The 19,641-nt window shown below is 41.2% G+C and overlaps 1 protein-coding gene across 1 annotated transcript in view; it reads left to right on the top strand.

Moving 5' to 3' along the window:
- Positions 1-10,763: 10,763 nt before the first annotated feature.
- The window catches only part of notch2 (notch receptor 2), a 43,359-nt gene continuing 34,481 nt past the window's right edge, over positions 10,764-19,641 (top strand). Inside the window, exon 1 of the mRNA XM_018667345.2 lies at positions 10,764-11,104. Within this exon, the coding sequence (XP_018522861.1) occupies positions 11,032-11,104 (73 nt within the window). The 5' untranslated portion in view covers positions 10,764-11,031. The remainder of the gene's footprint in view (positions 11,105-19,641) is intronic.

Genomic DNA, 19,641 nt, shown 5'->3' with positions numbered 1-19,641 from the left:
GTTGATTCAGCCATGTAAGCAGAATACACAGTCAGAACTGAAAATTGCCGCAGTTGATTATGATCCTGTTCTTAGACTATTGGAAAGCAAAAGTAGGTCATTAAAGTGGGGTTGTCTGAGACTGGGACTTTCTATTTTAACATAAATGAGTCTGTGAATATACTTTCAATCACTGGAGGATTTAACCTTTAAAAAAAGATTTTCCTATGACTGTCTGACTAATGTACAGTATGCAAAAGACTTCCAGGAAAAAAACCTCTCCAAACTTAAAATGGGGGAAAATAATAATTTAAAAAAAAAAAAAAAAAAAACCTCAGTCAACCCCAAATTCTGAGTAGGAAACTGAGTGACTCAAAGAACACTCCCATGTAATGTGTCATAATATTACCTTGATAAGAGTTATTTCTTTCAGACCCACAAAAGGTTTCAGACTGTTGGTGTTCCTGCCACAGCAACTGTTTTAAAACACTGATTTTCCAGAAAGACTTTTTCCAAACGCTATTTCATGGTGTTTGTGACCATAAGCACAGTCTGGTGATACCGTCACTGGCCAGCAGGTAGAGTGCTTTGCTCACTGATTCAGTGATACATTCAAAAAGTGAGGTTCAAAATCTCCCTGACTTGCAACTTCGGCTGCTGACAATGGCCCCCTTTTAGCCAAGATTCAAGTCATAGGTTAGTTTTAAAAGACTGAAGAATATAGGCTGCAGTCTCTGGGGTAAGAGGGAGAGAGAGAGAGAAAAAAAGTAGCATTGCTGATGCAGGCTTCTAGCACATTCAGTAAATGCAACTACTAGCACTGTAAGCACAAAGAGCAAGCAGTCTGATTCTTTAACTTGAGGCAGAACAGGAAATGTCAGAGAAAAAATGAGAAGCAGAAGGTGGCATGCCAACAACAAACCACAGGGCACAGGCTAACCTTTTCACCTCTCAAGGGAAGTGGGTATTTGTGAGCTTGGCCTCAGTTGTGATCTAAGTTATCTTTCTTTGTGATCTTTTTTCCACTTAAACAGATTTAATTACCTGACAGATGGTTTTTGCAAACTTTCCTTTGTGTTGTCAAACGTAATGTATTTGTCACTCACGTGTCAGCACATATTTGCAGCAGCAATGCACTTATCTGTCACATCTGCGGCAGCATACAGAAATGGTCTCATTTCAGTGGGACAAAATGACTTTTTTAGTCATATCCTACAAATCTGTCACCATCTGCACAGCCATTCTCCTCTTATTTATCCACATCCTTTTCTCTTCTGCTAAAAACAACATTAGCTACAATCAGTGAGTATATTAAAGTATGTATGTGTAATGCAGAATTTAGAGTTTCAAATTCAGTACATTTATTTTCATCATGAGCAGGCACTGTCTTCATCACTAATATGCAAATTATATCAGCTATTTGATTCTGACCATTGAAAATACATTAGAAAATGATGACTTTTTGGAATGGTCATTGCATTAGAGTCCCTTCAAAAATCAGGTTTTGTGTTTTTGTAAAGTAAGAAATTCAAATAAGGAAGAGAAAGTTGAGTGTCACATAGGCAAAGAGTAAAACCCATGCGTGATTGTGTGTGTGTGTGTGTGTGTGTGTGTGTGTGTGTGTGTGTGTGTGTAAATGTCACAGTGATTAAAGAGAGGACAACGTACCCCTCTCTCACTCCTTTCTCTCCTTCCTCTGCAGGTTACCATAGCAGCAGCGAGTGTGTGACAGTCATGTGAAAACGAAGCTGATTGGATTAAAATACTTTATGTGATCAGGGGTCAGGAATACAGCGTATGTACTAAACACACATAGAGTGATTTAAACACACACACACACACTCATGAACCTGAGACTGGTTGACAGGCTGCAGTGCCTTCTACACATGTATCTACTTTAAAGAACAAAACCTATGATGTGTACTCCTGCCAACTCATATTACCCTATCTTGATTAAATTTCCTGTCAAAGACACAGACACAACCACAAGACCGTCCACCCACACTCTACTTCTCCTGAGTCTTGAGCAATCTTAAAGAAACAGGACATTAAAACAACGTGACCTTGACCTTGATCTTCAGCCACTTCATTGCAAAGTCAATGCAACAGCCACACATGCAAATTAGGACTCAGCGAGAGAGTTTTAGTCATCAGTCTCTGACAGACCAACTTCAGCACTTGAGTGGAAAAAAAATTGCAGACAGCACGCTCGGTTGCTAATTCATTCATTCTTCCCCTGTGCGCCGCAAGCACACTGAACTTCACAGTCATGATCTTATTAATGGGAGGCCACACTGTACAGATGTTAGAAAGACGTATGTCCTGCTGCACACTCTGACAACTCCATCTATTCCCATGAGGGTAAGTAGACCTTAGCCTCTTGACAGGATGTGTCGAAAGACAAAAAAACACCCAGACAATTTTAGGCAACACCCTAAAAATCACTGGGCTGAAACTTGACCCAGTTTGGGCAAGTTTGTGGTTAGCTTTAACCCGGCACGTTTGATCTTAAACTGATGTAAATGTTATTGTTGGTTGTACAAAGTGATGTGGGTATAACATTCATAACTACAACAATCTTTGATTAACAACTAGTGATACAGTAGGTTACGTCAGTTCACAACCTTAGCTTAATTAGGTTTAGATATAAACAAGCCTACAGCCATGCTAGCACATCTGTGAGGCTGTGTTTAGCTAAATGCTAACACCAATAAAGGTGGTGCTAAAAAAGTTTACAGTGGCAATGCTAACATACTGATCTTTTGCAGGCATAATGTCACCGCCTTAGTTTAGCATGGTAACATGCTAACATTGCTAATTTGCACAAAGTACAGCTGAGGCTGATTGAAGCATCATTAGCTTTGCAGGTAGCTGTTTAGTCATAAAAAATATTGTGTCAATAGAAAATTTGACTGAATGATAGCACTAAATAAAAGGTCAGGACACAACCAAAGTTCTTAGAATTCATCCTGAGGGAAGCATGAAGTCTGTACCAGATTTGATGGTGGTCCAATCCACTAGCCTTTGCAAAGATTCATTCTGGTCTGGACCCACTGATGGACCAATCATCTGACCTACACTGCCTTCTTACTAGCATGGCTTAAAACAACCCATTGGTACTGAATAAACTGAACACATTATTGCCTTGGTGCTGTAATGACACAAACTGGGCAATTTTTCTTCAGTGATAACAGACACCATTTGAACTATTTCCTACCCTGCAGATTTGAAAGAACATAGCTTTACGTCAGTTTTCCCTGACCCCTGATTCCCACTTCTCAAAATTTGGTATAATGAGGTGAAAACAAAAAGGCAATTCAGTGGGATTATGTCATTTAGGCCATACGTGTAGTGCGGTGGGAAGATGCAGGGACGTGTGGACCACAAGGGAAGTTGTATCCATCAACTCATCTGTAATGGCTGTGATAAAAATGTGCTGTATCCCGTATCAAATCAGCTTCCCACCTCATTCCAGCTGCTTCCCGGTCTCTTCCCCCTCATCCTCTTCCCTCAAACTCTAATCCAATCAGAGCAAGGCAAAGCTGTGGAGACAGCAGCTGTACGGCAGAGGAGAGGGTCATAAAACGCAGAAGGCCGAAAGAGGAAGTCAAGGGACCTGGTGAGTTATTGCCCCCCAAACGTACACACCGGGTCCTGGGAACAGGGAACTTCTCACAAGGGGGGTCAAATATGGAGTGTTTTCCACGGGCCTGGACCTGTTCTCCACTCTGTGTATTCTTTATCACCTCATTACAGACCAATGATGACCCTTCACATCTTGCTGTCATAATACTATATAAGTCTATTTAGAAAAGAGCAGACTCTTAACTCTGTAATAAAACCAATGCAATAAATTATCTTTTTTTTCCCCCAGCACTACATATTTACCCACATCTCATGCTGAGTGCTAGAATTACCCTTTAGGTGTGTAAGAATATGCCATAAGCAAAAACAGGATATAGAGTGGGAAGAGAGAGATGTGAGAGTAAGTGAGAAAGAGGAACAAAAGACATACACTTGCATAAATGTATGTCACACAAGTGATGCTGTATTCAGAGCCGTGAGTCAGTCAACCTGGTTTTCCCAGCATTTTTCATTTTATTCTACATTTCTTCAAACAGATAACACCAACATGTTGGTTTATTAATAGTGTCACGCCTGACACACATCCTAACACACAATGCCGAGCTGAGCGTGTGAGAAAGTGAGGGCTGAAGTGTGAATTCCAGCCATGCCTGTCTTTTAGCGGCTTGTGAATTTATGATACAAGTAACCCTGGAAGATACGCCGAGCGCACTCACTTTGCACTCTCTATAACTTTCAGCATGTGAGTAAAACACACAAACATGCAGGCAAACATGTCCAGCACATATGTTATGAATTGAACATGGAGGAAATGCAAAACAAAAAAAAAGGACTGAAAAAAAAAAAAAGACTCAACCAGGAAGAAATGCTGTTTGAATTCATCACCAGATAACGTCAGATACTCTTAATCTATTAGTTCCTTCTGGTTAAATTAATGGACACCATTTAAGTGTGTTTACTCTGTGTCATAATTCACTTTCAGAAATAATGTTTATGTTACATGGTATTTATAGTTTGTTTTATTCTACTCTTTTTCACTTTATTCTCTGTCCTTGCATGGCCACATATCTATGCTTTGTGTATTGCCTACATTTAGGTAAGTGTGTTATGTTTCATTTTAGTGTACAACAAAACACATTATAACTTCAACCCACATATTATCTTTGATTCCTGTTTATCTTTTAGGATCGTTTCTCCTCTCTGACTTGTCCTGTCTGTGTGCATGGACTGTGGCAGATCAGTTTGACCTACTGCACCCTCAGGCCTCAGGGACCGGGCCATGATGGAAGAGGATCTAAATATGCATGTCAGTATTTTTTGCGTGTTTATGTTTTGACGTTGCTGCTTGCACAAGTGTGTGTGCATACATCTGTGCTTGAATGTGCGTCCCTGTGTGTGTTAATGTATGGGAGAAAATTTTAGGCGACATTTGGTGCGAGCTGGCGGGGCTGGATCTGCCCTGACTGAGACCTTTCTCGAATTCCAAATATCATCAGCGACATAACGTGTGTATTTATTGCAGTGGATTACATGCGGAGGTCATGGTGTTAACTTCAGACCCTCTACTATTACTCCCATTACTAAATTGGCCCCACCATCTAAACATACCTCCACCCTTAAAGCACTTAACAACAACCACAAGTGTTTTGGCTGTCACTTTGGTTAAGGCTGTTTTGTGCCTTGTCAAATATTTGTTGTGCCATTGAGCAGTGGTATCAAATACACAGTTTAGGGTTTAGGTTGCAAGAGTCACGTGACCATTTTTGACCCAGCGCCCAAGTGTAGTGACCCTAATTTTGTCAGTGTTTTTCTCCATGATAGATTACATTCATTGAACCATTTGTGACTTCCTCACTGAATTATTGGCTGTAGGAGGCACCAAAACAAACACAAACCTGTCGAGACAATCAGTCTTTTGTGGAGAGTCGGGCCGAGAGTAGTGTCTAATCCATGCAGCTGTTGTGTGTTCGCAGGATTATGTATTTCAAAATTTACACCTTTATTTAATTATTATCTCCCTATTTGTCTCCTGAAGCAGACAGTAAAAGTATATCCATCCCAGAAACACAGTTTTAGAGGACTGAGGAACATTTGCTTTTCGCAAATGAGAATTCTGCATGCATGACTGCACACCCATTGTGTGTGTATGTGTGTGTGTGTGTGTGTGTGTCTGTATGTTTGTGTAAAATCCTATCAAGTATCCAAAATCTATGAACTCATCATTGCTCCAGGTAGTATTACCTAAGGGTATCACAAGCTACAGTCTTGCCTTGTGTTTCTAGTTTAGCAACTTGCTCCTCAAATCTAGGTTAAATCTAAACCTGCCATTGTGAGGTGAATATGGCTGAACCTTGTTTTGGATTCACCAGCAGCGATAATGCCAGTGCACAAGACTTGTACACCATTTGGGCTACATACTTTAATTTGTCCTTAACTTGTTTGTGACTAAGGGAGTTGGGAAGCGTGTTGGTGTTATGTGTGTGTGTGTATGTGTGTGTGTGGGTGTGGGTAGGGAAGTATAAACCTTGAAGAACCCAGATGACACTGCTTGGGCCGTTATTTTCCCACAGCGCAATATAAATAGCCTGCTAGTGTGGGGTGACGGTGGGCAGGCTGGGGCGCTCAAGGGAGGATCCCATCCACACACAACAGCACATTCCTGTCCACCTGGCCCTGCCAGAGCCCTAGGTCACCTTACAGGATGTGTTCACAGACACACATCCCTCTTCCACCTCCTCCTTCTCCTCCTCCTCCTCACACCTTTCCCTCATCACCTGTTCCTCCCCCACCTCTCTCTGCCAGCTCCCCTCTCCTCCTCATCGGGGACCCCTTGGCAGAGGTCTCTGCCCACATCATGCCTGGTCACACCAGGCCCTCGCGCTCGCTGACTCTCCACCTTTGACCACTGTGGAACGCCATGACGCACGCATTCACTCACTCACACACTATCTTGGTTTCTCACACAAACATACTCGCAAGATCCTCGCTTTCCCCAAGTAAGCTGACCGCTGCAGAAGGCTACATTAGTGTAACATACTGTATATTGTATATCCAAAGCCACGGGACAATAACAACTAAGGAGATTTACTGGAGACTGTGTTACAGTTTTTGCTTTGCTTGTTGTCATGACGGTGCTGGCCAAGTGGTTGGGGTTTACAAAGGGATTTGTGAGCCTGATGGTTAATCACATAATTATGACCTCTGATGACAACAGCATAATCTTAGTGGAATGTGTGGTTACAGTTAATCAATTCTGAATGGTTACACTTTGAAATTACACTTTTTATCTACAGCTATTCGGCACGGCTTTTATATCAATATTTTACAAGTGGCCCTTAAAAAACTTGAGCAGGTATGTTTACCTTCTGTGGAAATGATCCCATGTCTGACCAAGTAAATGATTATACGGATTTAGTGCTGATCTGTGTGCTGTCTTAAATTATGCGTGCATTATCAGCCCCAGTGTTGACATTTGGCTCGCATAACGTCACGTTCACACAGGAAAAAGATTTACTGTGATTAGATGACTGGAAACCCCAGTATCAGCTCTGCATCTCTCTATAAAGTAGGTACTGTGTGCCTTCTCATCTTGATGACCCCTCTCTGGAGGTCAAACCATCCTTGTTGATGCTTGTGTAAAGAAGATCTGAAACTGAACTGATCTGATATGCTCTGAAGTCTTAAATACTTCTTGTTATCAGTCTCAGATTAGCAGAACGCCACCCTCCACCCCGGCTCTCCTGATTTAATGTAAACCTTTACTCAAAATACCCACAGGTCCTTTAGCCTATTACAGGAAGGGGGCACATTTGACACAAATGTAAAGCTGTCTGCGGACTGCTTCTCTCACAGCAGTCAAAACAGGTCAGTGAGGAGGAGGTGATACCTCCTAAATATACCGCCTTTAGCTTCCTGTCCCCCAGATCTGCTTACATGGTAAAGACGACATTAGATAGACTATGTTTCCGCCACAACATGTGCAAGAGTCTTGATGGGGGCACAGATGGTAAAAAAACTTCCCACCCGATGATGCTAGTCAACACTTAAGCTAACTAAACCTGATCTCAGTGAAACATATGTTGCTGCATTAAAGTTTAACACTGTTAAAATGCTTGGTGCAAAAAAGGCTAATTGTAAGTGTAAAGTGTCCCTGAAGCACATATTGTGGAAGCGTCCAGAACCAATGAAAGAGACACAACTCAGTTATGTACAACTGTTTATGCTAGCAAATCAGCTGCTGCAGCCAGGCAATGAAAGGTGAATCAGTCCCTGCTAATTATAGAGTGGAATCATATATACTCGCTGCATACTGACTCTCCTGCCATCTACGAATGTAAAGGTTGGGTGACGTTCTTCTAGAATGACAGGTGCTGATTTGGTTTCCAGTGGCTATCACGCTTGGGGAAGATGGCGTGTTTATGGTTAAGGGGAGTGCACAAGAACATGCGTGTGCACGCACACTCACACTCATGCTCTCTCTGGCCTAGTGTAATCAGTCATTACTATCTGCACCCTGAACACCATGTTCTGCAGTATAAATCTCTGAGCTGACAGCTGGAGTCACCCTGACTGATGAGCTCCAAATCAGTGTGAAGGGCCCCAGTGTTGATGAAAGCGGCTCTGTTGCCAGCATGGCAGAGACCGGTGGCTATGGTCCAGGCCAAGTTTTATTACGACCCTGTGGTATACCTGGAATTACCAAAAAACCCTCATAAGGTGGATGCAAAAATTCTCATGGCCCACCCACTGTTTTGCTTTTTTTCTGACAGTCTTTGGTTTTTAATGTGGTTTGAAAATGTATTCAGTACTAACAAAAACAGTAATTATCTAATCTGCTTCCGCTCTACCTGATAAGCTGAAGGGGGTTTTTGGTATCTCAAATATGAGATTTGAAGTTAAGTTGTTGATGCATTTAACACAGTGATGGTTCAAAGGGATTTAAAGCACCAGTGACACTAGGCTTTCCCAACACTTTGTCTTCAAATGCTTTATTTTCCCTCATTGAAACTGTCTTCTGTGGTAGAACTCTTTCATCAGAGCAGTGGCAAGGAGGAACTAATCAGCATTTTCTGCTCACAAGGCAGATCCACACCCTTCCTCACCCCATCTTTCCCAAACTATAGAGGCCCACATCTGGAGTGACATCATTAGGAAAACAGTGCTGCAGACAAAGTGGATCCTCTGATATGATTTACTATTGGCTCACATGACCGATGACTCTACTATGAAATAGGAGATTTATCAAATTGGAGCAGAAGAGATTTTCAATTTTAACTGAATTTACAGCCTTAAAATCTTAGAACAAAAAATTACAAAATAAGAGTTTCTGAGGAAGCGATGCATCTGTGACAGTGTATTCTTATGTTTTGGTGATAGATTGTAAAAAAGCAAACACAAGACAGGGTTTATCAACAAAAACAGCATCTGACCAAATGCTTCAACAGCGTCTGTTGTCGTGCCAGCACCTGACGCCCAACCACGCGTGGAGAGCAAGAGCTTGACATTGGCCACAGCAACAAAAGAATTGTCAGTGCAGACCCCTGAGGAGATCAATTTGCTCCCCCCCTGGTTCTGGGCCTTTCAGCAGGGTTGAATAGAGGACAGAGGGCCGGTCGCAGCAGCAGGAGGCTCTGCAATGTTTCTCTAGCGGGGTGTAAAGACAAACAAATCACTGGGATGAGACATGGTCGTGTTATTGTGATGAGCTTGTGATTTACACCTGGATCATTCAGGGTGATAAGGGATAATTAGCCTGGGATTACTGTGGTCCGTAACGGTTTATACAGCCACTGTGAGTGTGTCTGTCAGTGCATGACGAAAGGGTTTCTCTTGTGGTTTAGACGCTGGCACAAAAGTTGAGCTTGCTTTCCAGAAAAAATAAAACAATCATGTGATTTAAGAAAAAAAAAAAAAAAGAACTATTGTGTAATACCTTCCTTCTGGTAACCAACAAAAAAAAAGTCTTGTCATTTGGTTACTGACAAATGAGGCTATTAAACTTACTCACTTTTTACACTCCCAAACCCAAAGATATTCAATTTGAAATGACACAGAGAAAAGAGTAAGAAAAACAGCAATTTTTCACATTTGAGGAGCTAGAATCTGAGAATGTTGGCATTTTCACTTGAAAAATGACTTAAATGCCCATTCAATCATCAAAGTTGTGGTTGAATAATAGTGTGTGGGTTGACTCGTCGAATTATCAACCAGTTATTTCAACTCTAATGACGGCCAAATGTTCAGCACATTCAAATCTACAGTAATCCTTTGGCTAGTTGTTTTTTAGATCACAATAATTTGTAACTTTTAAACTGGGTTTATTCTGCATTCCTTTAGATTATAATTATTTAAAATTTGAATATTACTCTTGAAGGTCTGCCCACTAAAATAGTGGCTAATACAACATTAAACTTGTGGACTGAGGCTATCTGCACCTGAGAAGGTGATGGCTCACCTAAATGCAGGTAAACAGACTGCATCAGCACTGATTACAAGCTGCTGGAATGGAAACTCACCTAGATTTACTCACCCGTCTGTGCTCTGTCTTTCCTTTTATTTCATGGTACACTCGTATCAAAAACATGTAGAAGAGCTCTTTAATAGGAAAATAAAACACGCATAGTTAAAGGGAAAAGAGAATGTTGAGGTGGTTGGAAGTTACTGTTTGCCTACCCTTTTGTCTGCCTCAACAAAGTCTTTCAAAGTCAAGATTCTCATGCTGAAACTACCTGGAAACTGCAGCTGTACCGCTGTGAACCTGAAACCTGGCACACTATCTGGCATTAATAGTTATGGTAATGAAAAAAGTAAGCAAAGAGTGGGTGTTGAAAGACATATCGGGAAAAAACGTGCAGGTCATGGGGAGGAGAAAAGAGACGAAAAAAAAAAAAATCATTGAACGGGTTAATTTTGAGTCATACCAGGCTCCGAGAAGTAGAAAAATGAGAAAAAAAATTCCTCCGCCGCGGCGACACAGAGAAAGAAAACCTGTAGTGTCTTTTTATGTTGTGTCTAGGCCGAAAACTAACGAATATATCTTGTGATGAGAATTTTCTAAAGCGATGACAAACATCATAATTTCGATATCAGTTTCTGACAAATGTTTTTATCATCTTTTCAGCCCGATGATAGATCCCCGCTGACTTCGGCGGAAGGATATGTGTGTTGGTGTCTTCGCTCTCAGTGACTTTAGTGTCTGGTTAGTGAACAGAGGTGGAAGACTTTTCAGCGCCGTGTGTCACTGAGGAGAAGTTAATTTATGTGTGTTTTATACGGTTTTAACACAGCGGCTCGTAATAGTAACACACGTAAAAAAATACTGACATGTTGTAATTTGGCACTACAAGTAGTTTTTTCCTCTTAAATTGTGTGTGAGCCGTTTTCAACGCGACCTTTTTTTGAGAAGTAACCGTCCCGGGAGACAGCTCAACTTTGGGCTGGCGACCTTATGTGGATTTTACAGAAAATATGGAGCAGATACCCGGTTTCTCCTCGGGCAAGTCGCTAGTCTTTGTCTTCTGCTTCATCCCTCTCTCCTTGGGTAAGTTTTTTTTTCTTATGATATAGCTGTATTGTGTGTCTTTTAATAATTCATAACTTGTCATGGTCACGTTTTGTTGCTTCTGCATCTGCGGGACACGGGCAGACATAGCATCTCTACTCACTCTGCTTTTACACTGGTGTCTAGACTAGCTATGTGGGGAAAAAAAAGTTAGCCACACTTTTGAAAGTTACTTGTTCCTGCAAGTAACTTTTAATAGAGGACTAACTTATAGGCAGAATTGTAACCGTATTTTTTGGTGATTTGTTTGGTTCCTGCTGCGTTTAGATACGTAAATGGCCTTTTATCCAAAAACTCACGATAGTTGTGGTTAGGTTACCTTGCTGTTGTTATAATCTTTATTAGGGCTGTGTCTCACACTAAAACATACCTTTAGTAAGGTTATTCTGCAGTAGGTTTCTGTCTGTATCCATCACAACTATTAAACTATCAACACTAAAACACTCCCTGATCATTTTCACATCATTTAAATGACCATAGTTAGTTGTTCACCTCCACAAGGCCTCTAAAACTGAACCTAACGTCGCCTTGTGTCAGTGTCAGAGGGTTAAACTCTGATTAATATGGATACCGAGGCCTGCTAGTACTGTGCTGAGTCGCACCACTGCCCAGATGTTGAACAGCAAGAGCAAGAGAAAGAATTCAAAATGGACACTTAAACTTGTTTAGACTGCCTTGCTGAATTAGGGGAGCTGACAGCGATGAAGTGAAGTGAGTGAAGAAAATGGAGGGTTATAGGGCAGATATCCATTAGTATCATGATCATTAAATAAAGTGTCAGGGACTAGCTAACTTTTTTTTCCTCCTAGCAAAGCACCACTCATCTATTACTTAACACCACCAGTGTTTTTGAACACCTGCATCTCTGATTTTTGGGTCAGTTGTCAGAACAAGTGCACTCTCTGTAAATGCTGTAATATGTCAAATAATAAGGAAGGAGTGGGTGGAAGAATTGAGAAATGATTGAAACGACCTAGATGTAAATGGAAATTGTAGTAAACACTGAAATTTGATATTTGTGCTGTACTCTAGTCACAGATTTGCTAGTAGTATCCGTGTGTGTTTAACATAGCAAAGATAGGGATAACTGGTTTATCTCCTAGTGCACCTGCTTTTAATTAACCACAATTTAGTGCTCGCTAATTAGATTTAATAGCAGGCCCCAAAATACATGTTCAGGCCATGGGTCAGCTCACAGGAATTAATCTGAAGAGTGAAAGCTTGCTGTGCATAAAAATTGCTTAAAGATGGGCTCACACGACCACCGAATGGCACCTACAACGAATAAGAGAGCTGGCTGATGAAGGTCTTGAAGACCAGCAGATAATGCTGTCATTAAATTGTTGCACAATCGTGCAGCGTGTTGCCTAATAGAGGCCTAATTAGACCAAGGTAATTTCAAAACAGCAAAACAGAAGACACTGGTTTCATCCAGGCTATGCCAATTTGTTTATGTTTTCTGGTTTAGGTTATGCTATGTAATCAAATACATCTCAAGCATGTTACAAAACAACACATACAGTGCACATTGGTTTGTTTCTCTGACTTGTTTTGATATCATTTGCATTTCAGTCCAAAAATAGCTGTTCTACAGACACAGAGGAGCAGAAACAGCATTATAAATGCCTCAGTGTTAGATAAGATTAACCTTAAATGCATTATTTCCCAGAGATTAGTAATGTTTTACCTGCACTTATTTATTGACCGAGGTAAGTTGAATTTACCTTGATTCTCGGCTCATCTGAAACTATTTGTAGACCTGTCTGGTGGGTCTGATGGGTCAGACTGTTGATTACTTTTGGCCAAGATGTTTATTGAAAGGATCAGGCCTTTATTCATTTGTGAAATCCTGTGTTGTTTGTTCCTTACTTTTACTTGTTTTCATGAATCTGTGTTTCTACGCATACATAATCATTACTGATGATGTTGTTACACTTTGTTTATTTTAATCTATATTTGTTTCAGTGGCTTCTCTGAGAAATGTGCAGTAAGAAACAACCTGTAACACTTTTGTCCTTTATGTAAGAGTGCCAGTAAATTGATTTAATCTCACATGGTTTTTAATATGTTTTTTAGCTTTTTAGCTCAAAGCTACTGCGTGCAGCCCTGCTATTCTTTCTCACGTTTTTTTCACGGACTATAGGTGACTTGTGAACAGAGAGGCTTACACAAAAGAAGAAAAGACAAAAGTGCTGCAGGCAGTGCAAGGAGAAGCACTGGAATGTTGTTGGTGTTTGACATTCCTCCTCCCTCCCTCTCTGCTCAACCTCTCTCTATCTCTGTTTCCCTCTCTCACTTACACACATGCATGCATACACGCATGCACACACGCACACATGCACACATGCACACATGCACACAGGCTTTGTCCACCCTGATTTTCTTTTTCTTCCTCTTTTCATCCTCACCTATCCTTGTTCCAAATGCTAAAGCTGAACGTCCAAATGGTTGGGAGACTGCACCTTAGTCCTCTGCACCATGAGCAACAGCTCATGTTTTTCTATATGGCAGTATAGCGATGGTCAGCGGTGTTACTTACTTTGGGGAGATTTGGGGTTCACCCATGCTGCAGCGAATATCTTGGCTATTCTTGTTTGCAGATTTGGAAAAGGGTTCATCAATAAAACTGTGTGAAAATGTCTATAAATACCATAATAAATACTATAATGAGTTGGCAGTCCTTTGCTAATTGCTGTGACAAATACAATTGCACCTCCTGCAGTCTCTTCACAATATAAGCCCACACGATACACCAGGTTTTAATTAGCAGTACCCTAACAATTACAGCTCCAGTATGGCAAATGATTGTGGATCAGAAAATAATAGCTGTCTGCTTAATATGAAAATCTAAAAAATGATGCTTTCTCATCACCTGTACGACCACACATGTTGCCCAGTTTAGTGAATCAGCTCAGGTGGGGTTATGGCGAACAGTTTAAACTTACTCCAACTTAACCACAACGTTACATACGACAGCATTGCTACAGTATTGTAGCTACAGTATGTTATTCCTGAGGAATACAGCCACATTTTTGTGGCCTATAGATGAGACTGTCTGTATTTTGTTTTTCTCTCTGTGTTACTAAGCTTTGACTTCATTAGGTGGTTGGTGACGTACTCATGAACTACTAATAACCACATACTTAAAGTACACAGGCGTTTGTCAACAAGTTCCTGTGGTTTGATTTGCTAACTGAGCTGAAAATTTTATTGATGACATGTAATGCTAATGTAGGTGTCCTCCAAAAAGAATACATGCTTATACATAGTTTAAACATAGTTTTAAGGCCAGAAAAGGACAATGAATGTCATCTGTGTTTTTGCAGGAACATTGTGAATACTGTTCTACAGTCCAGTGTTGTAGCTGAATGTTAATCTGATTCTTGAGGAAGTGTAGGTGCCATCTTTGTGGCACACGACTTAGTGTTATCCCCAAGGTGTGGGCATGTGGATGGTTGCATATATTTGCCCAGTGCAAACAGCAGACAGCTGACGTGCGTGTGTGTATCTATTTGCGTGTGTGTATCTATTGAAAGGCCAGCAATTGTGCCGCCCATGGTTTTACTTGCATCTGACCCAAGCTGGAGCCTGGTGTGAAATGTGATTTATCTGCGCCATGCTTCGCCCTGTGCTCTGGAGACAAAGATATTTATTGAACTGCCCACAACACTGCATTATTTACTGACCACCAGTTCTACCCACTGCCTTGTGGCTGTGTTATTAATGTGGCTTAAGACATCTTCTCTGCAACAGTCTTTGGTTTCTTTCTCATCTCTTTCTGGTCTGCTCCCTGCAGTCTCTGTTCATTGCTTCAGTGTGTTCATCCTGTTTCAGGTTATATTCAGTTCAGCCTGCTCCACCCTTTTGATTAGTAGTGTAGTTAAAAAGCCAAGCCTCCACATGTGTTTCTGTCCCATGCTTGTTGGTTGTAGCGGCAGAGAGCAGTAACTAATGTGTGGAACTGTATGAGTCAGTGGGTGAAGGTGCAACTGTGCCCTGCATGTGTGTGTGCCTTTATGTCCATGCACACACAAACAATGCTCATGTGCACTGTGGCCATGTTGGCTTAGAACAGATGTAAACCTATAGACCCACTGTGATTAAGGTCTTAAAGTTGAAATGCACAGCAGACAAGGTAAAAGTCTTAGTTATGAGCCTGTTACCATTTTGACTCACCATGCCATAATAGCACCCATACCTGCTTGACCAGTTTGCTTCTAGTGAATTTAATCCTCATACATTAAATATACACCAGTCAAAATGTGAATCAAACTAGGTGCATGCCCTGCATGAATTGCATGCACTATTACTAAAGGAGGTTGTGATTGTGGCTGTGAAGGTCGAGGGGATTACAGAGCGTTGTGTTTGCACTGTTGAACAGGTTAGCAAATTAACAGGGAATTACTGTGGCCTGCATTCCTTGGCCAACACAGCCCCGTAATCCTGGAGACAAGCAGGCAGGGAGCATGGAGTAATGAACCAAGCAGGGCACATCAGGTAGGAGAATGAGGGAAACTGCACAGAAAAGATTAGAGAAGAAATGCTTTGTAATAATAGTAATGGGCTGAAGTATTCATTTAGTCTTATGTTTAAGAAGCAGTTGTAGCTTGTAGCTCATAATCAGTCTCATTTCAGTGGATATGAATGTCTCAACTAGATGTTTTACATTTTTTGGCAGACATTACTGAGTTAACTGTGTGTGATATGGGATTACCTGGTTAAAGCAGTTTAACAATAAAGATTGTCCATGGGCTGTGGTCAGGCAGCAGTCCATTTGCTTCCTCCGTTTGTCACCCACTGATAAACCAGTTGTCTTTAAACCTCCTCTCTGCTTAACATTGAAAGGTTGTATATTTTGGGACAACACAGTAACCTCACAGCAAGAAAGTTCTGGGTTTGAACCTGTCGACTGGCTGGGACCCCTCTGTGTAGAGTTAGCATATTCTCCCTATTCCTCTGGGTGCTCCAGTTTCCTCCCACGGTCCAAAGACATGGTAACCAGCCCAAGGTGTACTTCACCAGTGTGAGCTGTGACTGGCTTAAGCCTCCCCATGACCCTCAAGGATATGTGGTATAGCTACAGGATGGATGGAGTTTGTATATTTTTCCTGAGAGTCTAGAGAAGAAAAGCACTAGGGGAGAGAAGAGATTGAGCAGTCTAAATGTTAAATCAGGTGAGCGAAAAATAGTTTGTAATGGTTAACCACTCATGTATCTCACTATGAGAAAAAAAGATTCATACTGAGATATGGGTTTTGATTGTTGTCATTGGTCATGGTCATTGTTGAATGCTAACAGGTTAAATATTACAGAAATTTGACATTTTACTTAATTGACCGAAAGGGAGTTTTGTAAGCAAGGGAACTTTGTACCATGTGCTACTAAATTCATAATATCAAAAACATTTGATATTGTGATAACACATTGACAATTATTATTCCTCTTATTTTGTGAAGTAAGTCAGGCTGTCAGGCTGTGAGTATTACAGTTAGTTGCTGGTTGTGCTTCAAATAACATAATGCATCACCCAGTTTGTGTGTTATATATTTTAAATGAATATTTTTATCAGCACAATAATTGGTTTCAGTAATTCAAGTAGACTACAGCTGAAATAATGTATAAAAAAAATGCTTTGAAAGAGAGAAAAAAAGTTTGGATATGAATGAACGAGGGAAAGTCCCTACATTTGTGTCCAGTCTGCTTTCCATGTTTCTGTCTGTCTTTCTCTTTCTCCCCTCAACACACACACACACACAGACACACACTGAGCCAGCAGGCCAGCAGTGTGTCCTGCCGTACCAAAACAGCTCAGCCCTGCCCGATACGCTCAGCTCTAGATGAGACTCACCCAACTTTTCCAAGTAACTACAACAGCAAGACGGCTGTCGCAGTTGGGAGGTCAGCAGGGTAATTACAGAGGCTGTCACAATCAAGGTTTCTGTCCTCCCAAGGCCCCAGACTAACTTTTTCCACTTGTAGCACGGATGTTTTCTACTGAAAATCTTAGAAGCAACAGCACAGTATTTTGGACTCAAATTCATATTTTTCCCATCTTAACTGTATTATTACTGATAAAGGCTTTAGTAATAGACAACTTTAAGAAATAACAATGTACCATTTTACTTTCAAGGTAAAAGTTGCAAAGTTCAATAGTGCTTTAAGAGGAAAAAAGTTAAGTTGTGCTTTTTTAGACTTAAGGTTTTTTCACATACAGCGTGACGTGAATATAGAATGTGAAAATGCAAGGTACTTGCCTATGAATATATAGAAGCTGAAGCCCCACCATGGCCAGTTGTGGACACATTTTTTAGGATGTTTGTGGGACAGTTAGAGGTTCTGTTGGGGACGTAACCGCCGCATTTGAGGAGGCAAGGGACCAACTACCGGGATCCTTTGACCCAGAGCAGCCTCTGACAGCCTGTGTCATTATGATGCCTTTACTCGTGGCACAAAAGCTCAGAAAAATCAACCAAATGTAAACATGAAGTATGCGGTCAGTGCATTACTGCAGTGTTGCCCACAGCTTGAGAATGTGTGTATAGTGGTGGGTGACATGGCACGTGACCGACCTGCATGCAGAGACTCATTCAGTTTAGAGTGGGAGTGTAACCCAGATTATTTTCTGTTACAATTTACCAGTGTTCCCTAGACGCCTCACATGCAGGCAGGTTCTTAAGCTACCTGGGCCAGCTGCCCAACTCGAATGGTTGCAGTCAGGAGCCCTGCCTCCATCTTGATCTCATTTTTATCAACTGAAACTACTGTCTGCTTCATGTCCCTCGTGGAAGTCTGTGGTTCACTTGTGCATTTCTGTTGAATGGGTTCATGAATAGGTTGCATGTTTTAACTTCAGGCAGTGGGGTATTTTTGACAGCAGGTGTACCTAGAGTGCAATGGGTTACATTATACAAAGCATTGTAAGAGGATCAGGTTCATACTGATACTGTTGCATTTAAAAATGATTAGATCTATCCTGATAAAGGTCCAAGAGATCAGCCTGATACATCCCTGGTAATCACACACTTTGGTTGTTTCTGTTGGCACTGACCTGTATCTTACGGTAAGTCACCACCCTCAAACTGAAGCCGACCTGTGAGGCTAAAGCCTTAAAGTCTGAGCTTAGTTTGTCTGCTTGGTTCCTGTGCTGTTTGTGTGGGCCAGCTTCCCTCAGGGTAACAGTGTTTAGTTTGAGCCTCGTCTCCCTCCTTCCATGCTGTGTTAAGGGTGTTTTATTGCAAGTTACCATGGCGACTCTTTGGCCTGCTGGATATAGAGGCTTGTACAGCAATTCCAGGAAATGGGGTTACTTCCTCACTCAGCGCGAACAACTTCCTGCCCTCCGCTGTATGGATTTGTGCCAGGGCTCAGGGACAACCATTCGTGTGCAGGCTTTGTCTGTAGTTTCAGAATTACTTCCCCATCTCAATCCACAGCTATTAGCTCAAAAGCCCGTCTCTCTCTCTCTCTCCCTTTTTCACCCCTCCTTTTTCTGCCTCTAGTCTTTTTTTTTCCTTGTTATGACATGGCTGGATCCCTCAAGGGACCCGCTGTGGTGTCGGTGACAAAGCAGTGGCGAGTGTTGAGGGAGGACCCAGCGTAATGCCAGCTGAGCACAAACAACCAGACTGCCCCTTTCATTTTTTCTTTTCTGTCTACACCATCAAGGGCTGTGATTTCTGTCTTCTCTTTAAACTTTATTTACACTTAAGGATCAGCGTTTTCAGTTTTTCACAGGAAAATATCCAAACCAAGGGCTGATTGGTTTAAACTTATTTTCACGTGGAATGTGTGTCACTGTGCATCCAAAAGTAGTTGTGGTTGCTGCTTTTCCCTGCAGTTTACAAAATCCAAACTCCTCTTGCAGTGGAGACAGCTCTGTAAATGATTCTAGTAATAGAAAGTGACAAGTTAAATGAATAGAAAAACAAATGAGCTGCTGATTACGCACAAGAGTTCTTTTAAAGTAATAATAACAAGAAGACTAAGAGTCTACAGCCATCCTAGCAGCTCTGTAAAGCTGTACTACAGAACAGCAGTGAATTGAGCACAGATGATGGCCCTAGTTGAAAGGTCAGTTTTCACTATTCATCCTCTTTGGAACATCAGTGTCTGTGTCAAATGTAGCAACAGCACAGAGCTGCAATGATAAGTGGATTAATTGATTTGTCAATTGACAGAAAAATAAACAGCAACTGTCTTAAAAATTGATTTGGATTTTGGATTATCTGTCAAAAACAGGTGAATTGATGAACTCTCCTATGGCTATTCATCCAGTGATTGAAGAGACATTTAAATATGAGTAAATGTTAAAGTATTTCACCAGTCTTTAGAATTTATACTCTAGGAATTTCATCAGCAAATTTCTTAACAATCCTAGTTGTTAACATATTTCACTGTGAGAAGGACTATAAGATGGTGTGTAATAAAATCATATTTTCATCTGTTTTCAAAACAAACACAGATACAACCTGTGGGCCTTTCAGTTTTCCACTCTGCAGAATACTCTTGTGTGTCCA

This window comes from Lates calcarifer, linkage group LG17 (genome assembly GCF_001640805.2).
Source record: "Lates calcarifer isolate ASB-BC8 linkage group LG17, TLL_Latcal_v3, whole genome shotgun sequence".
Taxonomy (NCBI): Eukaryota; Metazoa; Chordata; class Actinopteri; family Centropomidae; genus Lates; species Lates calcarifer.
The sequence above is the reverse complement of the archived record's forward strand: the minus strand, read 5'-3'. Positions and strand labels throughout refer to the sequence as shown.